Genomic DNA, 27,391 nt, shown 5'->3' on the forward strand with positions numbered 1-27,391 from the left:
ACACATTGTAAATCAACTATGCTTTAATAAAAACAAAATATTGAATAAAAATGAGGATGCCAAAGCACAGTTCACTGACTGGGTTGTTATGGAGATTCAAGAGCTAGTGGTTATGATCATGTGAACTCTTTTTAACCACCTCTGGATCCCCAGGGCGTAGCCCAGAATCTGACACGTAGTAGGTGCTCAGTAAACATCTGTTGCAGAAGTAAATGAAATGGCTGGCACTGAGTAGGTACACAACAAATGTTCATTTCCTTCCTTCTCTTTTACTTCTCTGTTTTTTCCTTTTCACAAACGGTCCCATTGCAAAACTTAAAACTTTTTGCTCATTGGGTGTGTTGTGCATTTTTTCATCTTCATCGATAGATGATTTGCCTCTGCCCATTCGTAACCAGTAAGTGATTATCTGAAATATTTAAAAATTTTAAATATGAAAACGTATTTCAGAAAGTGATTATCCTTAGCAATGTGGGTTGTCACTGGGTCCATGTGGGGTTGGCTTCTGGTCATGTCTGCCTCATTTACTCTGTTTCATACCTTCCTCTCCACAACATTTGCTTGGCCTCTCTTCTAAGGGTATTTTTCAGGGAGCTTTCTGAGTAAGATGAGCAGTAGTTATAGCGACAGCAATGCCCAAGTGTTTAACATAGTTAGACAATGACTTTCACATTTTGGGACAAGGAATGAATTTTCAGGGAGTTTTTTTGGCCGGCATGTCAAGCAGTTTGTAGTAGGCTGAGTTTGAGCCGCACCAGCTATTTCTTAGCTGCTAATTGAATTTCAAGAATGTGCAAAAGATCCCACAAACGCCTTGAAAGTACTGGTTTCTTGTAGGGTCTCGGATGCTGGTTAACAGCAGGAGGGTGTCCTACGTTCCCTTCTCGTATCTAGGCATTTTCTTTTTAGGGTCCCTTGTTTTCTTATTGTCATAGATAAATATGTCTATGGAATTCCTCCAATTACATTTCCCTAAACCATTCTGGAAAGCTGGTGGTTTAGATGGGGAAAAATTCTTGTTTTTGTCTCTGGAATAGTAGCTTTTGCTTACTTTGGTTCCTGAATAAGATGGCCAAGGGCTTTAAAACCTTAACTCCCAATGTTCAAATCCTGCCAGCTCTGCTGATTAAGTTCCCCCTTTCTGGCCGCATGATGGTCTGGGTAGAAGTACTTCCTCAAGTCCATGGCATACTGACAAATAAATCATTGACATTGTCAAAAGTAAATTCCTCAGTGTGTGTGGAAAAAAAAAAAAAAAGACACACAAATGTATAAAATCAAAAAAAAAATGTTAAATTCCTGGAGTGGATCCCTTAAAAACAACAAACAGAAAGAAATGAAAGTTAAAGCAGTTCTCATTTAGAAATCCAGAGAAAAAGTGATTTGTTTTTATGGATCCAGAAATGATGATATCAGGTAGCAATGGATTGGGCTGCTGATAACACGATATCTGGTGAGCAGTGGCTCAGCAGGTTAGGGAATTGTTTATGTTACTCACCAATAAACTCGGGGGCAGAGAGGTTCTCAGGGACCCAGGATCTTTTTGTATTTCCACTCTGCCACCCCAGGCCAGGTCATCATTCTGAGACTTGTGACCTGATTGATGTTCCAAGATGGCTGCCGCATCTCCAGGTATCACATTGACATCCCGGGGAGGGGGAAATGGAGGAAGATGCAAAAGGCAAAAGCATAGGACAGCAGATCCTGACCCTTTGAAAATGCTTTCCTGGAGGTGGCAGCAGTAACTTTCTCATGTGTCATTGGCTAGAATTGACCACATGACGACCCGTAGCTATAGGGGAAGCTGAAGCGTTACGGATAGTCAGTATCTCAGCCTCTACTATAGAAGAAGGCAAGGGAGGAAAAAGAAGCTGGGCATGGCTCTTGGGTACCCAACCCACAGTGTCTATACAGCAGTTTCTGAATTCAGTGCAAACTGCTAAACTCTTCTTAATTGGTTGGGAAACTTGGCTTCAATGGGACTAATAAAAATTCAACTTAAAACGTCTCAGAAAACATCCTGAGGGAAAAGGCAGATTCATTTTAAGAGTATCCTTTGGGCTTGAGAATTTGATTTGGGCTTAGCCGCTCGCTGTTTGTTTTGAAACAGAATTCTTTGCTGCTTCATGTTTGGGTCAAGTTTTGTGTTTTCCTGCTTTGTAGATCTTTCCCAAGGTGCCGGGGGTCAGGAGAGAAGAAAGAAAGAAGATAATGCAGGGGACTAAAATGAGGTTAAACTATACTAGCAAGTATTCTGGCTTCCACTCTTCACCCCAGGATCCCCCCAAATACAAACAAACAACCTAGAATCTAGAACATTCTAAGCAAACTGTGTCCCTCGGGAGCTGTTAACCCTTGAGGTGATGCGAGAGTGTTGGAATGACAGCGTGGTTTGGCAGCATCCAGGGACTGTGGCTGCTGCGTTGGGGGGGGCAGGTGGCCTCGGGTGGGAAGTTCGGGGCCATCTCCTGCGGAGAAGGGGACAAGGGAGAAAGCGCTGCCCACGTGGCATTGGGCTCTTCCCTTGGGAAGTCCCCATGTGCCCACAGGGGTGCCTGGTGGCCTCAGGCGTGACCAGCCTGCGTGCAGCCCCCAAGGGGAGTAGTTTCCCGAAGCCAAGTGTGGGGACCGGCTCAGCCCATGACACGAGGCCGTCTGAAGCTGGCGCAGGGTGGAGGAGGCTTGCGCAGAGCTGGATGCGGGTGCAGTGGCGCTGCCAGCAAGAGAGGATGGAAATGGACTCAGACAAACTCTCCTTAAAGACTAGCCAGCGGCTTGAATTTTGAGATTTGGATGGCTTCACCATTTGGCTTCTTTGAGCTAATGGAGAAAAAAATGTGATTCACAATTGTATTCAGCGACCATCCAGCGCCCTTATAAGCACAGTGGCAGGTACGCATATGAATTTGGCCTTTTCCTCTGAGCAGAATGATACTTTGTTGTTATCAAAATACTGGAAAATACCCGGGGGGCTGGGGACCTTGCAGGGACTTCCGGTTTAGCAGAGGCTGCTGGCCAGGTGAGCAGGAGTGCGGCTGCACCCAGGGCCCGGCTGGCCCCGCTGGTCCTTAGGAAACCCGGACTGATGCTCCGGCAGCACACAAGAGCTGCCCGGGACGTTTGGAATCTTCTAGCTTCTCTACTCACGTACACCCTTACCAGGTAAATACGACAGGACCTATTTGCCATATTTGGGGGCGTGGGGTAGAATGTAGAATCCAGTAAGTCACCATTAACCTGGGGAAATTGACTGGGTTTTGAGGGATGTGAACCAGGGTTAAAGACCGGAGAGCCCTGGCTGCCCTTGATCCCCCGAGGGACCCGGAACGTCTGCTTGCCTTCGGTGTTTCTCTCTGCGTGAGGCCCGCATTGTGTGGGTGCCCATGGTGGGGTCAGAGGTTCTGTCTGCAAAGCTCTTTCAGCTCCCTGGAGTGTTTTTGAAAGACCCCAAAGATCTAGAGTTTGGTTTCATCTTTTATGCAGTTATACCTACAGAACCACGCCAACCGTGGGGAACACTTCGATTGAACCCCATGCCTGGCGTGAAATGTCAGAAGAGGAGCCAGGCCATCATTTTCGTACTCTGACTCCGTCTACCCAGCCCCACATTTCCAGGTGGAAAACTCAATCAGCCACCCGTAGATTTTACTATTATCAGTTTTACTTTGCAGAGTTGTAAAACACCATGCACTTCCCCCCTCCCCTTTTTTTTTGAAGGGAAGGGTCATGTAACTATTTGGCAAATAGAATTCCAACATCCATTTGAAAAATTATTTTAAAAGCAGTCATTTCAGTGTTTTGCCCACGTTTTGCCAAACATCTGGTTGCTTCTGCATTTCTGGGTCGTCCTGTGCTGTCTGGTATCTTATGGATAATCGCTGAATTTTTCCAGCTTTCCTCGGAATCGTAGTCAGATTTGTAGATCACTTTGCTTACTCCCCCAAAAGCTATACTGCGATTTCAGTACGCCCTAACCTCTCTTGGCGTATCGATTGGATTTTTGGTCAAACGTTTGTGGTTACACTGAGATCTGTGTTTTCTTCATTTCAGAGTCTGGGAAGTATTTGGCAGTTTTCAGTGGAAAGTCAAACTTGAATTTCAGACAAAGAAGCAGTAGAGAGACTTACACAAACCTGAAGGGTTTTTTTGCATTAAAGAGCAATTCTTGGTATACTTAAGAAATAATTTTAGCATTTTGGGGTTTTAAGGGACCAGTTTATTTCCAAAGCTTTTAACATTCCTTCGGGGGTTTTCTCCTTAACCAAGTTTGTCCGCTCCTGCTCCTTGGCCTCCACTGCCAGACTGGGTGGGCTTACAGGGCACCCTCAGCTAAGAATGGCAGCCATCCCTGGCTGGTATTTGCCTTAATTTCTTTGGGTGTGTCTGCACTGGCAGCCTTTTGTGACCAAATGTACTGGCTGCTGGGGTAGCTTCAAAAAAGTTATTTTTGACTTCCATAGAAGACTTTGATGAATAGGCTCTTAATCCATTAGGTTCTGACTGCAAGTGGCGAAAACCCAACTTGAACTAATTTAAATTCCAGAATTCACGGCTTGTGGAACCGTACATTGGGAAGGGCAGGGGTTGAGCTGGTCTTAGGGATGCCCGGGCTCTTTCTCTCCATCTCTGGTCTCTTCGCCGTGTGACAGCAAGAACTGGTCACCCACAATGCCAGCCGAAAGCAAAGGCAGAGCTCAGGATCCAGCTCCAATGAGAACAATTCCTGTGAAGTTTTGGGGGTTGGCTGGGTCACAGGACCAGAGGTCTGTTACCAGAGAATTGGGGGAAGGCTTCACTGGGTAGAGAAAAGTACTATGTGTCCTTCACACAGCACATTTTTTGTTGCCTGCCTTGCAGAGATTTTAGGGTCTTATTAGGACTCTTTAGGAACGTAGGGAGCTGAGAGACTTTGGATTCAATTAATTTTAGTCCTGGGAATCCTGAAGAATCGACACCAATTCCAGTCAAAGATGGCAGAGATTGCGGTTCTGAGAGAACCCTGACCCCCTCTGGGCATTTGAATGAATCTCTTCTGGCTGAGGCTAAACAGGATAAGAAGTAAGGGAATAAAGCAATTTGGACTTCAAGTCTTTCTATTTTATTTAAGCTGTGAGGCTGAGAAGCCTTGACTCTTGGACTTTACCTTTTCCCTGGGACTTTTGTAATAGGAGAGACAAATTGAAATGGGGACTTTTTTATGTTGCTAGTATTATATTTTCAGAGTATCTTTACTTTGTCATTTCATCTCGTTGCTGAAATCCCGTGGGCTATTTTGGACACCATGAGGTGGGCAAAATTTGGGACTGAAATAGGAAAGGCCAGAAGTGGATTTTCAGGCTAGAGGTCAACTTGGCTTTGGACGTAGTTAAAAAATGAGCCTTCCTCATTTCAGAGCTTTTTGGGGACCCGGGGCGGGGCAGTCCCCAGCTACGACCCCAGGAAGATACATGGTGGGACAGTGATTAGTACTGGGGGAGGCTCTGAAGGGGGGACAAGTGGTCCCGACCCTCGCTCTGAAGAGGCAGCCACACTTGACCTCAGGTTGAGGTCATGCCCAGTGGGGTGAGGGAACAAGATTCTGGGGATGCTCCTGGACTTCCATTGTCCTCTCGTGATGTTCGCTTTGGCCTCTGTCCTCATCCTGTGCTCCCTCCCCTCCTTGAGGCATGCTGATTGGAGAGGTGAGTGGTGAGAGCCCAGTCTCCATTGGTCTACGTTCTCTACTCGGTGGCATTCACGAATTAGAAGAGACCAGGCACACAGGTGTCCTCTTGGAGCCTGCTTTGCTGTAGGAAGGCTGCATTCGGCTCCAATCCTGCTTACCCATGGGGAGCGCTGGGTGGAGGCCCCGCTGTTGCTCTCACCCAACCTGTGAGGCAGTGGTCCTGAGCTGGTCTGCTCTGCAGGCTCAGCTGTGTCCACCCAGGACTGGAGACGGGAGGGGGGCCAGGAGGCGCGATGGAGGTCACACATTAGATCCACCTTCTCCAGTGCAACCTCCTCTGTAATAAACCTGATAGTTTGATTTCTGACTCCTTTATCTACTTTCTCAAATTGGTTGAGCTCAAATGTTCATAAGGACCACTTTTGTCCCCTACCCTTCAAATCCCGGTAAAGCTCCTTCACACATTTATTCAGGTGAGATAAAATTGAATGTGATTTGTTATTTATCAGCTCAGGAGAAACATATAGGCCCTTTTTCATCGTTGTCCATCATTGCTATTTAACGTCAATCTATAAATTGTGTGGTACAATATAACCGTGAGTTTTGAGATACAAATCTATTTTTCAGATTTAACTTTCAAGTCAAATCAAACTATCGTTTGAGTCATTTCCCTCAGTAAGTATGCAGTAGAAAACTCAAAGAAGAAATACTTATTTTTCTTGTAATGACTGTGTCAGTTATTGTCTCAGAAAATATTGGGTTCGACCAATTAACATTTTATCAGTGGATTTTCCTACCTCAGCTGGGGGGTAGCCTCCTTGTCTAGATGATTCTGTGAGAGGTTGCTCTGTCCAGTGCAGTCACAGAAATGAAAGGATTTGAGCTTGTTTGTCAGCTACTGTTCTGTTTCTAGATGGTAGGTTGACGGTAAATCCAGCTCAAAGTATTCATTCATTCCTCTGATATTCGTTGAACTCTGTGTGCCAACACTTTGGTGTAGCGGATTTGACTAAAGTCAGTCAACTTGGAGAGCTGTGATGGAGCAGGTACAGAGGAAGCCTGCAGGCGGGTTGATGGTGGTCTCACAACTTCTCCCTCACGTCTGCCATCCATCTCCCTTCCCTTCTCTTTTTGCCTGTCTGGAGAAGGTAATGAAGTAACTGGAGGATATTTTTTAAAAGTAGAACAAAACCAAAACAAACAAACAAACAAACACAACACTTTGCATCCAGAAAGATCCAGTTACTATTCTGAATCACAGTCTTAAGCAGGATTTCCCCATGGATTGTGTCATTTTCTTGGATCACTTTTATCCTTGGTTCATTGTATGAATGGATTCTGAACTTTCCTTCTCTTAATCTGAGAAGTAGCCCTTGACAGAGCTCCCTTTCTAGGAACATGTTTATTTTCGGCTGTTGCAGATAGGTGTGTACCCTTAAGGATGGGTGGTGAGTCTGAACCAAGAGTTTCATTTTCAACACGTTCAGTTTGGAACTCACGTGGGCCTATCCCGTAGGCAGTGGAGATGCTCCGTCTGGGATGGTTAGGGCAGAGCCGGGCATGTGGAAGTCATTGACTGTACGAGTAGTTGAAGCCTAGGTAGCACCTCACACTCCCCTCCCTAGACTCATCCTGAGATGGGTCCCCCTTACCTCCTTGGAGCCTAGGCAAGTTTTTTTTCACAGCTTTTGGATCTCTTGGGAGAGAGGGAATTCTGGAGGTGGGAAATGAGTCCTTGAACAGATCTGTACCTCAAGCCTCCAGGGGCTGGGTTGATGCTGGTTCTTTTCCAGACTTCAGCATGCACCTTGACCTGGTGCTCTTACTGAGGGACCCAGACTCCCACGGGAGTCTCAGCATTCACACAGGACTTCGGGGAGTTGTCAGGATCAGCAACTAAATGGTCTCTTCTGGAGTTAAGGTCGAGGTCGCCAGCTGGCTGCCAGTGGAGTGATTCTGGCTAGCTGGGGTGTGTGTGTGTGTGTGTGTGTGTGTTTCTTAAAACTTAAGTGAATTAGTATAAAATTGGAAAACTTCACACAAAAATCAGGCTTTCTAGCTTCTTAGAAAAAAATCCCCAGAATATTGGACGATCTGGGTCCCGAATTCCTTTTGGTCAACAGGTGCCAGAAAGTAAATTGTGCCTTTGGTCAGAGTGTACATTCCTTAATATGTCTTCGCTTATTTGCTTCATCTTCCTGTCCCTGGAGGTGCTTGGGTTGGGGACCCTCGGTTGACCTCATTAGTCTAAATCATCCTAACGTCTTTCTCTTCAATCCATTAGCCATTCAAGTGAGTACGGAGTGTGTGGTCAGTATCCGACGCCCGGAGAGGTGCCAGAGTGGGGAGAGGTGGGGAAGGGACAGGGGAGGGATTGAGCCCTGTCCACTCGGATAGATGTGGGGCAGACCAGGCCAGCAGTGGGACCTCGCTCTGGACCCAGCCTTCGCGAGGGCTTTCGTCAGCCCTGGAGAATCCCTTGAGGCCACTCTGCGGACTCTCTGAGGACCGACATTGCAGAGCCCTTGGAATCTTGAAATCCATCCTTGAACAGATGTGGATCCGTACTTGGACCCTTCAACCAAATCGGCCTCTGCCAGGGCCCTCTTGAATGAGGCCTGGAGTGTGGCACTTAGACAAAAGTAAGAACTCTGGGTGCTGACTGTCCCTATTTTTCATTCTCAGATGGACCCATAGAGGTCTCGTGGGGGCCACGGCATGGAGATGTCTAGCTTGGCAATTACCAGGTACCGGAAATACCATCCAAATATCATTTTGCCACTCAGTACCTGGTAAAACATCCTTGAATCTGGGTGAGGTTTACTGGTATGAACTGGGGGACGGCTCTGCCATGGTATGAAATTGCTCAAGTCCTAGCAGACTGTGGTGGCTGCTGCTTCTGTCTCGAGCACCTCGCCATCTGCGTCCATCAAAGACAGCCTCGAACGGGGGGTGACAGGGAAGGACACGGGCAGGAAATCCTTTGTGTCTCCTCGGAAATCCCTTAGGGTGCAGCTTGAGCTCACGTCCTCATTTTGCCTTCTGTGGAGATGAAAAAACAGCTTGTCACACAGCCCTAACCTGTCACACACACTCTGTGAAGCGCCCTCCCAATATCCCCTGCGCTGGGTCATGTGATTCCGGTTCTGTTGACTTTGGGTTTGTCCTTCTTCTCTTTGGAGGAGCTGTTCATGGCGTACGTGGCTTTAAGGAGTATATACCCCTGTGTCACCTTCATCAGATGAGAATACTGAAAACTATGACCAGTGGGTTCTGTGCTTCATTTATCTAGCAGACAGGAGGGTCTGTTCGAAGCTTCTAAGAACGCTTAAAAATAAATAAGGAGCCAGTGTATGTCATGTATCAACTTTATGCTACCAGAACGCTGAACTGGATCCCTCTCCCAGATCAGCGTTTCTGCTATTGTGGGAAATAGGGATTGCAGCTAGAAAAGATCAGACATGTGGCAGAGAAGGAGGGGAGGTTTTTGTAGTGAAGCCCTGGGAGAAATAAAGGAAACTGAGGAAAGGGAGCCCCGGTCCTCAGACAAAGTAAATCCTGAAAAGTTTCTCTTAGGCGAGGAAGGGTCAGTGAAAATTATGGCAGAGTCACCATGATTGCTAATTTTAAATATCCAGAAGCTCACTAGTGTGCTATCTTTATTGTCTCCTCAACTCAAAATTTCCCCGATGGTTTTAAGCTTCTTGTCTATGCTTTCTCCCATCTCGGGTTTACAGGACCCTCACCTCTGACATTGCGGAAGGAATGCTTTCTGGGGTCTGGTCCGTGCTCATCTTCTGACACTGTGTTTTTGTCTCCAAAGCGGACATTCTTTCTTTAGCGCCTCGAAAATTATTATATTCATACTCTATTTTTTCATTCCTTGAACTTCTTTAGTGGGGGTCCCAGGAGTTCTCTCCTTTTATCATTTTTACTCCTGAGGCAGCAGGGTAATTTGGGGAAGAATAAGTAATATATGTTAGAATCAGCCACACTTATTTTGTTCAGAATCTTCATTGGTGTTTCAGTCACATACTAACCAATCTATATGTTATCACGAAACACTCCTTTTTCCCTTTCTTCTTCTATGAGAGTCTAAATTCATTTTTCTTAATGTTACCAAGTTTAAATGTTTCTGGGTTTTTAAGATTACTTTCCCCCCACCCCCGAGAAGGCCTTGCATCATTGAATAATCAGTTTCAGATCCAGATTTGCCCCAGAATTGACTCTTGCGTGAATATTAGCATCTGTTTATATTATGTTGCATCGCAATATCGGTTACATCATGAGCTGAGATGTTTTGTTGGACAAAATATTATGTTTCATTTTGGTTATTTTTGAAAATCAAGAACACGCTTTTGCATAACTGGAAATAAAAATGTGCTTCTTAATAATTTGTCCTTCCTCTTCTGGGACAAAATATGGAAACATTTAAATTAGTTACATGCAGATAAAACCAGCGGGTTACCTCTCTTTCAAGGTGTTGATCTTGGTTTGTTTTCTTCGTGGAAACGAATGATTCTGTTATCTCACTTTGGATACAATGGAAATTCTTCCTGATCATGAGAGTTTTATGTTTTTCTTCTCAAGAGTTGTTTGAAAGATTGTCCAGCTGTACCATGGAAAATCCTAAGAATTTATTTAATACATGAATGCTTCTGGAGAACATGTCAAGTTACTATTTTGTTAATCTTGCACTAGCAATGCAACATGATCAAGCTGGAGAACACCTAGAGTTTATTTTGATTTGTCTTACTTTTAGTCTAAATTTACCACCCACAGTTCCCTGAAATACATAAAAGCTTGTGGGTTTGGTATGTCTGTTTTGCTGTCGCACTGTATCGATGTCCAAATGTGACAGTACTTAAAGCCTTCAGGATCAGACACATTGACAGTCATTTGCTCGTTCGCTAACCATGTCAGAGAACATTGGAAAAAATTCGATTTCCCGAGCTGCCCTTCCCATGAGTTGATCGTTGTGCTGTCTGCATAGCTGATCACCCACTGAAGCCAAGGCATGTGAAACTGCTGTCCACTAAAATGGGCCTGAAAGTCACGTGGGACCCACCCAAAGATGCTACCGGTAGACTCGTGGAGCATTACAACATTGCCTATGGGAAGTCACTGAAAAGTCTTAAATACATCAAGGTGAATGCGGAGACACACTCCTTCCTTATTGAGGATGTGGGTAAGTGACACTCTGGTCTTGTTCCCGGTCAGAACTAACTGTACACCTACATTCTCCTTCCATTCTCAGGGTGACTATTTGTGGGACAAAAATGGTACCCAGTGGCTCTTTGGGGATGGACAGCCAAGGTCAAGAGGCTATTAAACATCCACCTTCATCTTGCCCATGGGCTTCCTCAGCCTGCATTTGAAGTCCAGTATTCCTGGATCTCTCTCCAAATTGATGTAGGAAACAATTTTTAGTTTCTGGATGTGCTTTTGGAAAATACATTGACCCTTTTTTGTCTCATAGGAACTTGACAACTGGACAAGTCTGTCGCCTGAGCTTGAGATTTCTAATTTATAAACCATTTTATAATGAGGGATTACCCAAGTAATATGTCCCTGTAGGGGTGTGTGATGTGTCATGCTTTGCCACATGTGGTTCAAAGACATAACATTTCTCGCCATTGGATTTGATTCTGGAAGTTTGGGGTATTTCGCATTTTGCCTAAATATATTCCTTTATAAGTGCAGGTATAGGTGGTTTTGAACTTAGGCTTTGAGCTGCCTCCAGTGGATCCTCTGTCTTCTGCTTTTTTGGTCCCACTGGCCTGAAACCCTGTTTATTCTACAGTCATCTCATGGTCCAACCTTAAGATGGATCATAGGAAGGAACAGAAGTCAGCACCTGTGACAACCAGGTTCCCCTCCGGCCACGTTAGTATTCTGCTGCCTTCCTTCAGTGGATCAAAACCAGCTTGTGGCTTCTTAGTTTCCTGGTCACCGTCCAGTACTCTTACTCCTACTCCACCTCCTGCATTGTGATATTAAGCTTTCTGGGGAGCACAGCAGAAAGTGCACGGAGGGGAGACAAAGAGGGACAGATTCCCGTCTTCGTGGTTCCAGCGAAACATACGTTTCACTGGATCTGAATCTCCTCCGTGTCACTAGGGCCCCACAGAGTCCTAGTGTGAGGTTAAATGGAGTTTCTGTCCCACCAAAGGCACGAGCAGCGTCACATTTGCTTGCTCAATCCTTGTGTTGTTAGGGCTGCTGCAGAGAAGACAAACATGCAGAAAGAAAGCCCTAGAACTCCCTGCACACTGAGAGTGTCTCCTCAGCATCTTTCTGACAAGGTAACTGAACAGAATCAGAGAGACACGTGGATGAAGTTTCTTTGAAATACGAATAAGCTCAGAGCGAAGAGAGAAAGTGCCTGGCGAAGCCTGGTTTTGCTTTTTGTCTGAACCTAGAGCATTTCCCAGTTAGGCCGGCAGGTCTTGCCAAACCCTCAATGCCACCAGGCCCTGCCATGGTCAGACAGAAGGCGGGCCAGTCTTGAGCATAGCAGGGGTCCCAGGTGTGCGGCTGCCCCCGGGCCTCTGGCTTGAGAGCTGAAGTTTTGTGAAAGGAACGCCCCTCACTTTGAGCAATGCAATGAACGTCATTGCCTTTGACAGAGCTCTTACCTCTCCAACCCTTCATGCCCTCAAAGGCCCACAGACTGTCATCTCTTCAAGGAATTGGCACCTTCACTTACCTTTCATAAGATAATAATTCATTTGGAGGAAAACCAGCACTACTAGGGTTTCACTTTTTGAAGCTGCAAGTTCAGGGTACCCTCCATTTGTAAAACGGTGTCTGGGTTTCCTTTTGCGTCCCAGCAACTTCAGGATCTCAAGCCAAAGAGACCTTCGCTATGTGTCCTTGACCTGTAGATGCATGTCAAAAAGTGGAGCCCAATTATTTCAAGCTTAGCATATCCAAGATCCCAGGAAATGTTTTTCTAGATATTTGTTGAAATAGTCAAAGATAGCATGTACACATAGTAAGGGAAATATTGTATTATGAAAAGAGGAAAATTCCATGTAGCTTTATTTATTGCAATGAAGATTTCCCATGCGCTAAATTTTATGAGTTACACTGAAGTTTTCTCACTATTTTTTGGAGTTGCCATTGGGAAATATTGTTTGTAGTTACTAACACTGTGGGTTAAACCAGTTATCTAGTGGACAGTGCATGCCTGTTTCCTACATTGATTTCACATTAAAAAACCGCAAAAGCTTTTCTCGTTGACTGTTCATGAATCCAGGTTTATTACGTATGTCATGTACTTTGTATTAAATAAATTTTGTGTTGTTTTGGTCAGGTGTGCTTCAGTTGTCTGGGATGAATGTCAATGATTTTGGTTAAAGAAAAGAGAGAAAGTTATAGTTAGACTGGTCACTTAATTCAGATTTTTATATTTGGTTATAACTGGTGTAAGGAAGACGGTGACTTAAGTTGTCATTCCTGGAGATGTGAAACGGTGGCTTGATATAAACCGTATGTTTCAGAGCCGGGGGTAGTGTACTTTGTGCTGGTCACTGCAGAAAACAACAGTGGAGTGAGCTGTCCAGTTCACAGAGCTGAAAGCCTGCCTGGTAAGTCTTATCTAGAATCGGAGGCTGTATTTTTGTGACTTAGATTGGGAGATCCTTTGCTTCATCAGGTCAATACAAATCTAGAATCATTAAAGAGTTCCCAAACAAGAAATTTTTAGACTTGTATGGCAAGCTGAAAGATTGAAAGCTGGGAGAGATTTATCCCTTCTTTGAAAATAATTTTGATGTAGGTTATTAGCGTTTTGTCTCAAGTTTCGGAGTGCTCATTAGAGTAAACTAGGTATAAAAGACCAAAAATGTGTGTTGTCCATACAGGTTAGGGGCCTATAGTGACTCATATGGCCTAAGTAGATCCTTTGGAAGATTGTTGAAGAGACTGTTGAAGTATGCGTTTAGGGATGCGCTGAAATGTGGACAGTCCAACAGTCCTCCTTTCTAACTATCAAGTTACATCTTCCTAATTTAGGAGGTGAACGGATCAAGATTGGTGGTTTTCCCATGAAGGGTCCAGGACCATTTAATGAAACCGTCACAGGGACTATTTGCTCATTTGGTTCATGTCTTCGCTGAAGCACCATCTCAAAAGAGGGCTGTGCTCCTGTCACGCACACACGTGCTCACACACCTTCATTTGGTTCCCATCGCTAAACTAACACACGTGCTGCACGGTTCTGGTCTATCTGCTCTGCGCCGGATGGGCCAGACTGCAGCCGGCGTTGCTCACTCCTCACTGCTCTTTCATGTTCTGGCGTGGGGGCCTGCCTTCGTCTACATCTGGGGATGCCGTTGCACTGTTAACAGGCAAATATGGTGGTTGAGATGGCAGTCCTGGCCCGATGAGGATATTTACAGCTCTTCTCCCTGTGGATGCAGAAATGAATGGGGCCCACCAAATGGTGGCTCTTATTGGCTAATGTGCTGCATCAAGGCTTTCTCTCTTTTCTTATCCATGGGATATTTTGTGATATGTTCGATAACCTGCCTTCCATCTCTGCTCCATATTTGTATATATGTGTGTTTTATCATTTGGATGTTGATGTTGTCTGGCCATGTTGTTTTACTTGTTGAGAGAAGTGTTGACATTTCCTGTGTGCTTCATGAATATATTTGATTAATGGTTAAACGCTGATGCAAAATGAAAGCAGTTATTTCAGAGTGTGGTTGGGTGACATCCCAAAGGCAGTGTGGCCAGGAGCAGTGTTTTTACATACATCAATCTGGTATTGTTGTTGAGAGGAAGGTGGGTATGTGGAAACCAATGACTCTAGTCTGCTTCTCAGGTCAGATTTGATGGGTGTAGGCAGTTTTCAAAGTCTGCTTTATACAAAAAGGGCGTGGAAGAACAAAACAACCAGAAAAGGAAACTAGATTTCTAGGAAAGGTGATATGTTCTTGTTTAAATACATTGGACGTGAGGGGATGTAGTGGCGATGTCTCAGGTGATTGGAGATGAGGGCCTGAAGGTTGGAAGAGAGAAGCAAGAGGTAGGCGTGGGTTTAGGACTCATGCTGTAGAGTGAGAACTAAAGCAGGGAGAGTGATGAGTGGGTGAGAATTAGGAGAGACAAGAGTAGAAGCCAAGGATCAAACCTTGGAAGACATTGACAGTAAAAGAGTCAAGAAGGTAGTACACATAGAAAATGTGCAAAATGAAAGGACGTTTATTTCAGAGGTTATCTTCCCCTAAAGATACACATGTAAACATTCACAGGCACACATAAACCTTTTCCTGACAGATATACTGTGCCTTGTATTTGAATTTTATACTTTGTATTTTATTTTTTTATTTTTTTGCGGTACGCGGGCCCCTCACTGCTGTGGCCTCTCCCGCTGCGGAGCGCAGGCTCAGCGGCCACGGCTCACGGGCCCAGCCGCTCCGCAACATGCGAGATCCTCCCGGACCGGGGCACGAACCCGCTTCCCCTGCATCGGCAGGCGGACTCTCCACCACTGCGCCACTAGGGAAGCCCCTATACTTTGTATTTTAAATAACCATTTTATTTTTATCATCTTCCTAATAGAGTTTTCTGAATGGCAGTTTTAGAACAAGTAATTTTCTTTTTCTTCAGTAGTTAATTTCTTATGCCTTCATTAATAGAAACAGGTGTGTGTGTGAGAGCGGGTGTGTGTGTCCTTTCTGAGTAAGCACACGTGACAGAAACCCTGGGAATTGGGAACCACAGACAATCATGCCCCAGCTCACTCTTGGTTTTACGGACTGTGAGATCCTTTAACCTCTCTCTGCAGGAGACTCTGTAGGCCCTAGTTGCCAAAGAATGCTCTGCTATAATACATAACACTGTATTTGCCATACATTATGTTTAAAAAGATGCTGGAACAAACTGCTAGCCAAAACCTTTTGCAGTATATGATATAAAGCAGAACTTAAAAAAAATGCATATCCAGAATGCACAGACTTGGTTACAGTGTGCTCCAGAAAAAAATCACATTTCATTGTTAATGAAAATTTAAAAAATAATTTATGAGAAATTAGCAATAGGGGATCAACCTGCATCTGTACCTTTTTTTTTGTTTTGTTTTGTTTTGTTTTTTTCTTTTTGCGGTACGCGGGCCTCTCACTGTTGTGGCCTCTCCCGTTGTGGAGCACAGGCTCCGGACGCGCAGGCTCAGCGGCCATGGCTCACAGGCTTAGTTGCTCCGCGGCATGTGGGATCTTCCCGGACCAGGGCACGAACCCGTGTCCCCCGCATCGGCAGGCGGATTCTCAACCACTGCGCCACCAGGGAAGCCCCATCTGTACCTTTTAAAATATGGCCTGGAAGATATGCTATGCTATTGTTCTGAGGAAATTGTTAATATATGATAATCCTCTTAAACAAAAGAAGTACTACTCTGAATTCCAGGTATCTTCATGCAAAGGAAGGGATTTGTCCTAGAAACGCAGACATTAGCCTCTGCACCTGGTGTGAGGCCCCAAGCGTTGGCTCTAGGGCTTTGATCGGTAATACCTCACGCTCTTCCGGTGTTTATTTGAAACCAGAGGAAAATCCGTTCTTTTATTCTGCTGGAAACAGTGGTTTCAGTTCAGATTTCAGAAGGCCTCCTTTGCTGGCTGGAATCCATCTTGACCTCATTGTCTTTACTTAAAAATAGGACTTTAATTATTTAATTAAGTCATTCAGGGCCTGAGGCTTTCCAGGCAGAGTTCTGGGTGCAAAAGACGCAATAGTGAATAAGATAGACAAGGGCCTTAATGGCCTTAATGAAGACTATATTCTAGTGGGAAAGAAAGACAATAAACCTGTAAGCAAAAAGTAATGCATACAACCTGTATGAGTTTGGTAGGGATGCCATAACAAAATATCACTCACTGCTTACCTTAAACAATAGATATTTATTTTCTCACAGTTCTAGAGTCTACAAGTCCAAGATTCAGGTGTCAGCAAATTTGATTTCTCCTGAGGTGTCAGCAGATTTGTCTTTCTCTTTGGCTTACCTTCCCTCTGTGGGCATCCTTGGTATCTTTGTGTGTCCAAATTTCTGCTCCTTCTAAGGACACCAGTCAGATGGGATTAGGGCCACTTTAGTAATAACCTCATTTTAACTTGATCACTTCTTAATAGGCCCAGTCTCCAAACACAGTCACATTCTGAGGTAACTAGGGTTTAGGTCTTAAACATAAAAAAATTGGGGGGTGGGGAGACACAAAATTCAGCCTGTAACATAATCATAAATGCTTTGAAAAAGCAACAGCACTGTGAAATAGAACAAGCAGGGTGGCGGAGCCTGGGAGGTGCCGATAAGATGGCTGAGATGGGGACTGAGGAGCCACAAGAGGGCAGGAAACACGTGCAGGGAGTCCTGGAGGTGGGCTGGACCTGAGTGATTCTCAGGTGGTCACTCACGCAAGTGTGGACACTCTCAGGACCCAGAATCTGAGCATAACTGCAACCCCAGGGCAGAAGTGCAGACTTCCCCTCTGGGGAGCTCATCTCACATCTTGTTAGAAAATGTTCTTCATAGGTGAATGTAAAATCTCTCCTGTTGAGATGTAAACCCATCTCCCTTTGTTTTGTCCCCAGGGAAGAGATGTTGCAAGTCCCTTCACATATTGGAATCCTATTATTTCGCTTTCCCTCAGACTTTTCTGAAGTCGTTTTAGCTTTCTTCCTGTGACGGGATCTGGGTCACCTGCTCTGTGCAGAACCAGGCGCTGGGAGTCAAAATGAGGACCACGGTCCAGGGACGAGGACCACGGTGGCCTCCGCTTCCAGCCCAGGGACTCAGAGGGCAATTCATCTGCTTTCACTAGCTCTTCATCTGGGAAATTTTAGCTCTCGGTAGGATCCCGTGTATTTTGTAAATAATGTTATGGTTTTCTAAAAACCTAGTCCTTTGTGCTTTCCTTAAGCTATGGTGCCCAAACTAGACATAAAATAAAAGTCAGATTTATGCCTCATATTTTCTTTACATTATACTTAGTTCACGAAGCTTACTACTTTTTTTTTTTTTTTTTTTTTTTTTTTTTTTTTTTTTTTTACAGTTCAATTATTGCTCAGACTCAAGTTCAGCACAGAGTCCACAATTCTCTTAGGCCATTTTCAACCAACACTGACTGCCATGGTGCCTGTGGCCCAGCCACTCCTTTCCCTATCACAGTCACCCCCTGACCGCCAGGTTACTCCCTGAATCCAGAGAGCCTGAGGGCACTTGGCTCGTTGGGCGCCTGGCCACACCCATGTCCTGGGCTGCATCCTCCTCCGTGACAATGGTCCATTTGATAGTCTCACTCCTGTCCCTTTAGAGGAAGTTGCTCCCCTCCACGATCTAGAATCATGAAATTCCCCATCATCTCGCTTCTTCAGGGCTCTCACGTCAGAAGCTTGTTTCGGATCCAATCAAGCTTTGGGTCTGTAGACCCTTCCCCTTTCCAGAGTCCAGAAGCCGTCTCCTGGCTCATTTCTTGCTTAGTTTATCTGGGGCGCCAGCATTTCAGCTGCACTCTTTTGTCAGCATGGCCATGCCAGTCACCCCCCTCCTCCCAGCTCTCTGGTTTCCCCTCCTGCGTGCCAGCTGCTGAGCCTTGTGGGAGAAATAAAGAGCTAAGCTGATATGCGTTGTGACAGCTTCTTATAGCTGGTTTTCTAACTTCATCTGGGCCCTCGGCTCTGCTTGGCAATTACTTGTCCTTACTCAGTTTCCTTTCTTTCTCCCACAGTGGCTAGTCCAAAATGTGGCCACTTTCTTCAGGCTCCTTGCCCCGCCTGCCTTCCTCTCGCTTCTAGCAAGTAACCTTGTTTCCTGCCTCCCTGGGCAGTAAAGGTCATCAGGGTGACATCTCTTGCCTTCCCTCTCTTGACTTCTAAGCCTTCACGGCTCCGTTCCCTCCTCGTGGCTCTGAGGAAAGGTTGCTGTGCTCTTTAAGACCGACTTCAGACACGTAAAGCTTCTTTGCAAGCGTGGTTAGACCCGAGGGCTGTTCTGGGGTTGGACTCAACTTTGGAGCCTCCCCTCCCCCATAGGAACTGGCTCAAAAGCTGATCTGAACAGGTGTCAAATTGTTTGACACTGAAACAGTGAAACTCTGAAACCCTGAAAACCAAAGCTTGGCCTCTTTCCTTTCCTGCCTGGCACTCCCTTCATAGGAAACGTCTGTGGACGTATCAGGAAGGCATGCCCCGAGCATGCGCTTTGGTCTTTTTCTATCGGTAGTTAATCAGCACGAGCAGCCATCTCCAGGTACAGTTTCTTGCTAGTTTGTTTATATGGATGTGACCGATGTGGAATTTGAAAATTCTAACCCGTTGTCTTGAGATGTGCTCCTTCCCTAATCTCTTAACTTAGAGCCTAATTAATCCATCAAACCATAATCATCTCCACTGCACACTCTTGCAGCCCAGACTCCGGCTCAGCCAACAGTGAGAGCTGATCTTCTGAGCCCCTCAGCCATACAATGATGGGGCCCCCCAGGAAGGCTCCAGGCTCTGTTCTAAGAACCTTCTCGGTTTCTAAGCTTCCTTCTAAGGTTCTCGGGTTCCTTTCAGCTTTGAAATTTCATGAATTAATGACACTAAGGCACTTTGAATGAGTGATCCTAAGCTTTGCAAGCGGTTGGGAAGCATTCCCGAGAGATGGCTGTTTGCCTTGGTCTCTACCCTACCTGCAGTGTCTTAGGTCAGCAAATCCAGGAAGCATATTAGCCAAGGAAGAGACACTGAATTACAGTTTCTGGTTGTTGGGTTTGTGACTGAATACACAAAGGTGCCCAGGATAAAGAACTGTCTCCAGTGATACACTGGAAGTGCTGCCCTCCCCTTCCCTGGATGCAAACGGCAGGCATTCTGCCAAATGAGCCAAGGAGACGGGCCGTGTTAACTCACTTAAACTGATGTGTGTGTATATGACTCTGGGAAAGAGTAGCCTGTGTGGTACAGCAATAGGCGAACCACAGACAGCGCTGCCGTCCTGGGCGGCCGTCAGATAATCGTGGAGCCAGATCCTGGGGCTGCTGAGTGTTGGACTTGAGCTTTAAGTGTCGCCCAGTTCAAACTTGTTAACTTCCGAATCAAAGACTGTCCTCTTTGCACACACCGGTTTCAATTTAACAGTTCTTCGGCCCACAGGGACGTCTGTGACATGATATTTTCAGTAGCTCTCTCATGCAATCGTTAGTGTTTTTGGAAGCGTGCAGTTCACAGGGCAGACCCGGTTTGTGGTTCCTGGCCTGCATGGGGAGCTCTTCCGGGGCGGGGCAAAATGATTTACTCATCTTTGTATCTCCAGAGCCTGGGCCAAGCGCATAGTATGTGCTCAAGAAATGTTTGTTGAGTGAAATAAATTTGGAGGCTGCTTCTGTTCCAACCTGCGCTCTGGAGGAGTGTCGGGAGGTCGGGCGCCCGCGTCTCGTTTAGCTGCTGACTCTGGTCTGGCCCCGGGCAGGCCACTTGGTCGTCACTTTGTGGTGCTGTCATTAGTCAAGAGATCCGAGTTCTTGCCCCCTGTTTCTTGGGGCGGCCTGGGGGAAGGATGGCGTTGGATGCATTTGGAGATTGGTGTCCTCTGTGAAGACACAGTCAGATCCACCTGCTGTGGGGTTACCTCTCTCCACGGTCATCCTGGGGCTCAGGTCTCTTTATGTCAGTGCCTGCTTCAAAGCCGCCTCTCACATCAGAATGTGGTTAGACTTCACCAACCTTAGAGGCTGTTCTTCAATCGTGACAAGTGGGCAGTAGAGGCTTGTGTGCAGAGCTGTTGAACGTCATTTAGCCAGACGTCCTTGGGTGGGAACTCGGGAGTTTCAGCCCCAGCAAGAATGCCGTGGGAAGGACTCGGCGCCGGCCAGCTGCGGGCAAGAGGCAGCAGTGGTGAGCAGCCTTCCGGGACAGCTGGGCTGAAACCCACATTTTGCGGTGTTTCATCTCCATGTCTGCACTGCTGAGTGTAAATATCTGTGCACAGATTTTCCCTTCAGTGAATTGTTAGGAAACGAGCGACTGTGAGAGAGGCCCTTTCCTCCGGCGGGCGGGCGCTTATTTCAGAGGCAGATGAGAGGCTGCTTCGAGTGGGCGGGGCAGGGGCTGTGCACGGCTGGGGGCATGAACTGTCCCCACTGTCCCCACGTGTGTGGCCTTGAATGGAATGTCGGCCGACCTTGCCCTCAAGTCTTAGAGGAACCTGCAGTAGTTAATAAACCCACTGGCCCGATAAGGCCAGCATCTCGGGGGCTGGATGCCACTTTCTGACTGCGTGTCTGTCACCAGCTTTTCTTTCGGTGTCTGAGTGAAGAAGAGGGTGGGAGGGGCGGTGATGTCACTGAAGAGGGTTGCAGCTTCTTACATAGGCTCCCTGCAAAGGAAGACGTCAGTCCTGAAAGAAAGCGCTTTCTTTTCTCAGTTGTCAACCTATTCGTATACTGTAACTGGATCTTTCATTTGCAAATGGCACGTTGGATAGCGCTAAACATTGAAATAATGAGTAGCCGTTCAACAGGAAAAGGTCTTTCAGACCCAGAAAACAACTGCATTGCCGAGTGTCCTACTCCCAGATGAAACAAATGCGGAAGAGCTTTAGACTAAAACAAACCAAACCAAAGAAAAGGCTTTGAATAATTTTTCTTAGAATTTTTAACACCCCCTCCTCTTAGCTTACATGGACCAGCAGGCTCTGTGTCCCCTGTGGGGTGAGGACATTTCAGCCCTTAAGGAGCTCAGGAGAGGATGATTGCTTCCTTTGCTTTCTGTGGCCCTCTTGAGTCCTCAGGAAGCGTGGCTGAAAACGGAAGCACCACCAGATGGGTCCAGCAGATTCTTCTAACGATGTGCTTTCACATCCCTCGTGGAGGAAGCTTTGCAGCGGGTCACCTGCAGGAGCTCCTCATCCTTCCTGCCACCCTGGGTCAGGTGAGGCCGGGCCAGGGATGGGAAGCGAGTGAGCTGGGCCCAGGCAAGGGCTCACCCTAGGCCCCGGTGCCGGTGGCTGAGCACGTCGGCAACTGTGTCACCGTTCCAGGCTTGTAGTTGAGCCACTGCCCTGGGTAGGACGCAGAGACCTTAGCTCTGCCTTCGTGGTGGTGGAGAAAAATTCTTGGCTTAACGTAGGGAGATACACCCCTCAAAGGGCTTATGATCTGTAAGACTGAGGGATGTGTCCATGCAAACAGTTACAGGACTGCTGATTTCTTGTTCTGGTAGTAGAGCACGGCTTCATCGCCCGCTTGTGCAGAGTTTGCCTGTGTCGTTAATGTCCTGCTGGCTGCCATCACGGGGCGACCTGGCCTTGGCAGCCTCAGTCCTGTGCGGTGACATTGACGGTGTAATTTTCCCCGACGTTCATAGCGCCGCTGGGCTCGGAGTCAGCCACTGACTGACATACCGGTCATTCTTGGGGCTTCTCAAAGCGGGTTCTCAGAACTCGGGAGAACATGGCACTGCCCGGAGTCCAGGAAGGCATGAGATAAACGACGCAGATCCGACGGGAAGTGGTTTCTTGATGGCCGGTCATTTAAAATGTTATGTTTGACTTTAAAACAAACACCAAAATATTGCAGAGTGGTCTATAAAATTCCGATGCAATTTTGAGATAAAACCGAGATTGGGGCTAAATTGCCACGCTCCAGGCTTCTGGGGATTGAGCTCATTTTCTTTGCTGTTACATAAACCTCCGGGAGGCGTTTGAGGAGCTCTGTTCAGTGGTAAAGTGAGTCAGCACTTTTGTGAAACAAACAGCCAAACAAAACAACATGGTTGGAATGGAGTGGTCCCGGGTTGGCTGCAGCATTTGCTTTATTTCTGAGACAGTCCTGCTGGATCTTGAGGACCCCACTGGGGGCACAGATGCTGGCAGCCTTGTGCCAGCCTGTGGGGTTGGCCTCTGACTGCACCGTCCCTTTCTGTACCCCACGTCGAGTAGGATTCCCCGTGGCTTCCTCAGCTGGTGACAGCCTGGCTGTCCCTGCTTGATCCCAGGAAGCAGGAAAAGAGGAGTCTCTGTGAAACCTGGACAGGGCGCCCCAGAAGTCTTAAACTGAGGGCACTTAGGTTTGTCTGTATTAAAAGTAGTTTTAAGTGCCTTACAAGAGGCTTTCCCAATCCTTAACATTATTTGTAGTTGACACTGATTAGCTCTGGGGAGATCAAGGTTTTTTGGGTTTTCTTTTTTCTTTCAAGACCGTCTCTCTTCTCCCAACCCCTCAAAAAGCAGCAGCGATGGACTGACTCCAGGCGATGGTTTAGGGGTGCTGTTCTGGTGTCTCTGAAGGGCGTCGAGATTCTCCCCTTGGTGTCCACAGCGCCTCCCGGGGTGAGTCGGGCAGCCAGGCCATTGGGGTAGCTGACCAAGTACTTGGCTCTTCATCAGATGGTCGCTCCTCGGAGACGGACACACGGGTGAATGTAAGATGGAACAAACGGACCCGCCTCCCCGGAAGAGCAGCCAGGCCCTTGGGAAGGAACGTAGCTGGCATCTCCTGGAGCAGGGGTGCTCACGGCATGAAAGTCTTAGATGGTGATGTCTGGCTCTGCAGACCAGTCCTTCACCAGAGGTGTCTGTGGAGCACCAAGGGGGACCCCGTCCCAGACACGCGCCACGCTTATGCCACAGCGCGCTGCTGGCGGCGCCACCACCGCAGCCGCCGCGAGTTCCGGAATAACAGAGCAGAGAACCAGGGCCATAGCTCCGACAGGCCTGCGTTCCGGGGCCAGCTTAGTGCCTCTTGCTGCCCAGCTTCAAGATTCCCCCTTAATCTTTCTGAGCCTCAGTTTTAGTGTCTGTCAGTGGGGTGTTTATTGAGTTATTGTGAGGATGCTTGTCCAATGACTTACCTGGTGTGAGGATGCTTGTCCAATGACTTACCTGGTAGGGACCCGATAGCTTGGGAAGGTTGGTGATGCTCTGACAGACACTCTAACAAAATGAAGCCGTGAGATTTCCTTTCTCCTTGTTAACTAGCTGGGCCCGTCCAAATAGGCAACAAGGCGGTACATCGTTCAACGTACTGAGGTCCTGCAGAGCTTTGGGACTCATCAGAGGTGTTGCAGGAGGTTTATGCGTCAGAGTTCAGCCAGGGAGAAGGAGCCCTTGGCAGACAGAGGCTGTGAGGTGCTGCCGACCGGGCAGGGGACCCAGACTCACAGTGAGGGCAGCAACGCGCGTGTCTGTCTCCTCCGGCTGAGACAGCTCATGTCACCGCCTCTAAGGCATCTTCCCTCCCCCTCTCCTGCCTCCTCTCCTCTTCCTAATCATGCTTATTCATCAAAAGCACATACAAGCTCTGGAGTCTCACCCAGACAGATAGACGTGGGAGGGAGGTGTGTTTTCACAAGCCCTCAGGTGTTCTGATGCACGGTGCAGCCTGAGGACGGTGCCTTGCGGGCCCTCAGACCGGGGTCCCTGGTGGCCCTGAGGTCTGCTGCTTGGGGAGGGCGGGGGGGGCGCTGCCCGCGGCCGAGGCTGGGCGAGCGGAAGGCCAGCGAGCACCCCAGGATGAGGATAAGGACCATCTTCTCAAAGCTTGGAGGTCAGCACGGTGGGAGTCTGGTTGGTGCCTAAGTGGGACAGGACCACTTACTCGGAGAAGCTCTAGACTAAGTGATCCCTCACCTTCTCCTGGAAAACGAGAATGTCCTGCTAGCTGGGGCCAGGCCAGGGAAAGCGGTCCCCGACAGCAGTGGCCGTGTACTTTTATGCCAACGAAGAGGAGGGACCCGCTCAGGGTGACTGGTAACTGAGACGCCGATGAGGGCAGTGAGAACAGTGCTTTCTATTTATGGTACAAAAAAAGTCACCCGGATGGAGACAGCCTCATATTTGTAGAGGCTTTGGCAATAAGTCCATCTCTTTTGCTCACGTCTGGTTCTTTGGAACCCAGTTTTTTAGTGCCCACTGTGTGTCGGGCATCACGAAAAGCTTTGTGATACACCCACAGCTCACTTTCTGGAAGGAGCCACCCACCCATGCACTGAATCTGATAAGTGGGTGATTTCATTTTTATCACGACCACAAACACAACAGGCACTTAATGTGTGCTTGACAGATGCCAGGACGATGTGAAATGCTTTATGCGGATTCGATTACAAAACCCAGTGTGCTAGACGCTAGTTTACGGAGGAGGAAATTGAGGTTCGGGGAGGATTCTCAAAATCACACAGGCAGTGAGAGGTAGACTCAGATTCAGACCCCTACTTTTGAGCCCGTGGAAGCCCAATTCAGAAACGACACGTTTAACTAGCAGTGAATTGTAAATGGGCAAAGCGTCATGTTGAATTTTGGATTTTTTTTCTTTGTGATGAACACAGATTTTAATTCCCTCCAATTTCAGAATACTTGCCAATTTGCACAGCTGGTGATACAAATCGGGAGAGAGATTCTTCTATTTATTTATTTTTATACATTTATTTATTTTTGGCTGCGTTGGGTCTTCGTTGCTGCGCGCGGCCTTTCTCTGGTTGTGGCGAGCGGGGGCTGCTTTTCGTTGAGGTGCGCGGGTTTCTCATTGCTGTGGCTTCTCTTGTTGCAGGGCACGGGCCCTAGGTGCGCAGCCTTCAGTAGTTGTGGCGCAGGCCTCAGTAGTTGTGGCGCATGGGCTCAGTAGTCGTGGCTCGCGGGCTCTAGAGCGCAGGCTCAGTAGTTGTGGCACATGGGCTTAGCTGCCCCACGGCATGTGGGATCTTCCCAGACCAGGGCTAGAACCTGTGTCCCCTGCATCGGCAGGCGGATTCTTAACCACTGCACCACCATGGAAGTCCTGGGAGAGACGTCCTAACTGTGCCTGGCTTTTGGATACTTATCATAATCTACATGGTAATTGTTTCACCCAGCTGACCTGCCTAGTGTATGGTGTGTAATCACTGTAGGTCTTCTGTGATCGACCCGTTCTGTACAACATCTACCTGGTTATGTGGTACCCAGAGCGATGGATGGAGTGTGTCCTGCCAAGTTTAAAGTACACTCGGCACTAGTGGATGTGAACTTGACTACTCTTGGCAATTGTGACTTCCTGTTTTCAAGATAAAAGATTTACAGGGATTTATTAGAAAATTTTCAGAAGGCTTCTGTGAGGCTATCACATATGGCTTAGAGAAAACAGATAATCTCCTTGCAAGTGAATTTGAACCATATGAATAGTTTTTCTTCATGTGTGCATCAGCTTAAAAGAGGACTCCCAGATGATCTATAAAAGATCTATAAAAGCTGTTGAAAGTATGTATCACCAGAATTTTAAAGGAAGGAAGATTTGAAAGTACTTGAAAAAAATTGTGGTTGGCTTTTGTGAACTCAGAGATTTGCAGGACGGAGGGCTGTGTGTTGACGGATGACATCGTCCCCTCACTCTGGTTTCCAGTGTCAGTGGCCTCTGCGCGGTCTGGGGACAGTCGTCTGGGACAGTCTTGGGGGAGGGGCCTTCTCTGGTTCCTTAGCTACCTGCTGAGTGTACCGTCTGATTCATGAAAAAAAACGCATACATGCGAATGTAATGCCTACTGCGCAAGGCATTATGCTCTCACTCGGAAGGGGGCCTGTCCAGCTCAGAACCCTTGTCCCACATTCATTAGCAGAAGAGGTTGGGTGTTGGGTGGGATGGCTCGTGGGTAAGGGGAGAGCATGAATGGAAGGGGTGTATGTGGACGAGAAGGGAACTTGGCATCAGTGGCTGAAGTCAGGTCTCTCTTGGCACTTAGCCGTGTGGCCTAGGGTCTGCTACTTCACCTCTCGAACCTCCGTTTTCTCGTGGGGATTATGACGTCGATGCTGCTCATCTGGGTAATGCTGGAAGGACGATTAAAATGAACCGTGCAAGAGCTCGTGACCAACTGGGAGGTTCTGTAGAGAGCAGTCAGTGTGGTTGGTTGTACGAGCCTCAGCCCTGCCCCCAAAGCTCGCCCGGCAGGCCTCGCTTTGCTCTCGAACCCTGGAGTGGAGGGTTAGACAGCAGGCTGGAGCCTGGGGGGAAGCCTGTACAGTCTGAGGGGGTGGCGTGGCCGACGTTCGGTGGGCCTGGCGCGGGTCAGGACCTCAGGCAAAACCTGCGCCGTCTGGGACCGAGCTCCTTGCTCCTGGAACCTCACCCCTTCCTCCTCCTCAGGGACCCTGTCATTCTGGGGCATTCCAGTGGTCTTTTGCCTTCTTACTGTTTGTTCAGAATTTTGCTATTGAGTGTCAGGGGCTGTTTGTCCCCGGAGCCCAGCCCTACAACACTCCCCAAGGTCCCCCGGTAAAAGCGCGCTCTCCACGGACGCTGGTTCCACTGTAAAATGGGAGGCGGGAAGGGTCCCAGGACAGGGACAGAGCCACAGAGCGGGGAATGCCATCTCTGGTCAGTAGTTTATTTTTTAGCTGACTCTCGTGAGACCCACGCGTGTGTTTTCGGTAGCTTTGCCCATTTTGCTGGAGATCATCCCAGGAGTCGCACGCTGATGTGCTGCCTTCTGCAATGGAGGGGAGCGTGGTTGTGTCCCGTGGGGCTTCAGAACAAGAGCTGTGGAAGGCAGCCCTGAGGCTGACCGAGTCGGTGACAGCACCGTGGACACCCGCCACGTTTCCTGCTGCTGCTGGGGAGATAGGCTGTGGTAGCCAGGTTGGCTGGGGGGAAGCTGCCAGTCCCACTGGGAAAGTGAGCAGAGCAAATGGCCTGTGGCAGCCTGAACAGGAGTCATTTCTCACCCCCGCGTCACCGAGGCTCCCTTGAGGAGGTATGAGCTTTTCTTCAAAGTAAAATA

General features: G+C 47.6%; 1 protein-coding gene across 2 annotated transcripts in view; it reads left to right on the forward strand.

Annotated features, from left to right (window-relative positions):
- The window catches only part of FNDC1 (fibronectin type III domain containing 1), a 220,490-nt gene that overhangs the window by 137,306 nt on the left and 55,793 nt on the right, over positions 1-27,391 (forward strand). Inside the window, exons 1-3 of one of the 2 annotated variants that reach the window (XM_059083759.2) lie at positions 10,667-10,853; positions 13,171-13,257; positions 13,685-13,771. The exons of the other annotated variant lie outside the window; for it this stretch is intronic. Of the exons in view, the coding sequence (XP_058939742.1) occupies positions 10,706-10,853; positions 13,171-13,257; positions 13,685-13,771 (322 nt within the window). The 5' untranslated portion in view covers positions 10,667-10,705. Of the gene's footprint in view, positions 1-10,666; positions 10,854-13,170; positions 13,258-13,684; positions 13,772-27,391 lie in introns of those variants that run through there. 2 annotated transcript variants of the gene reach the window in all.

This window comes from Kogia breviceps, chromosome 13 (assembly GCF_026419965.1).
Source record: "Kogia breviceps isolate mKogBre1 chromosome 13, mKogBre1 haplotype 1, whole genome shotgun sequence".
Lineage (NCBI taxonomy): Eukaryota > Metazoa > Chordata > Mammalia > Artiodactyla > Physeteridae > Kogia > Kogia breviceps.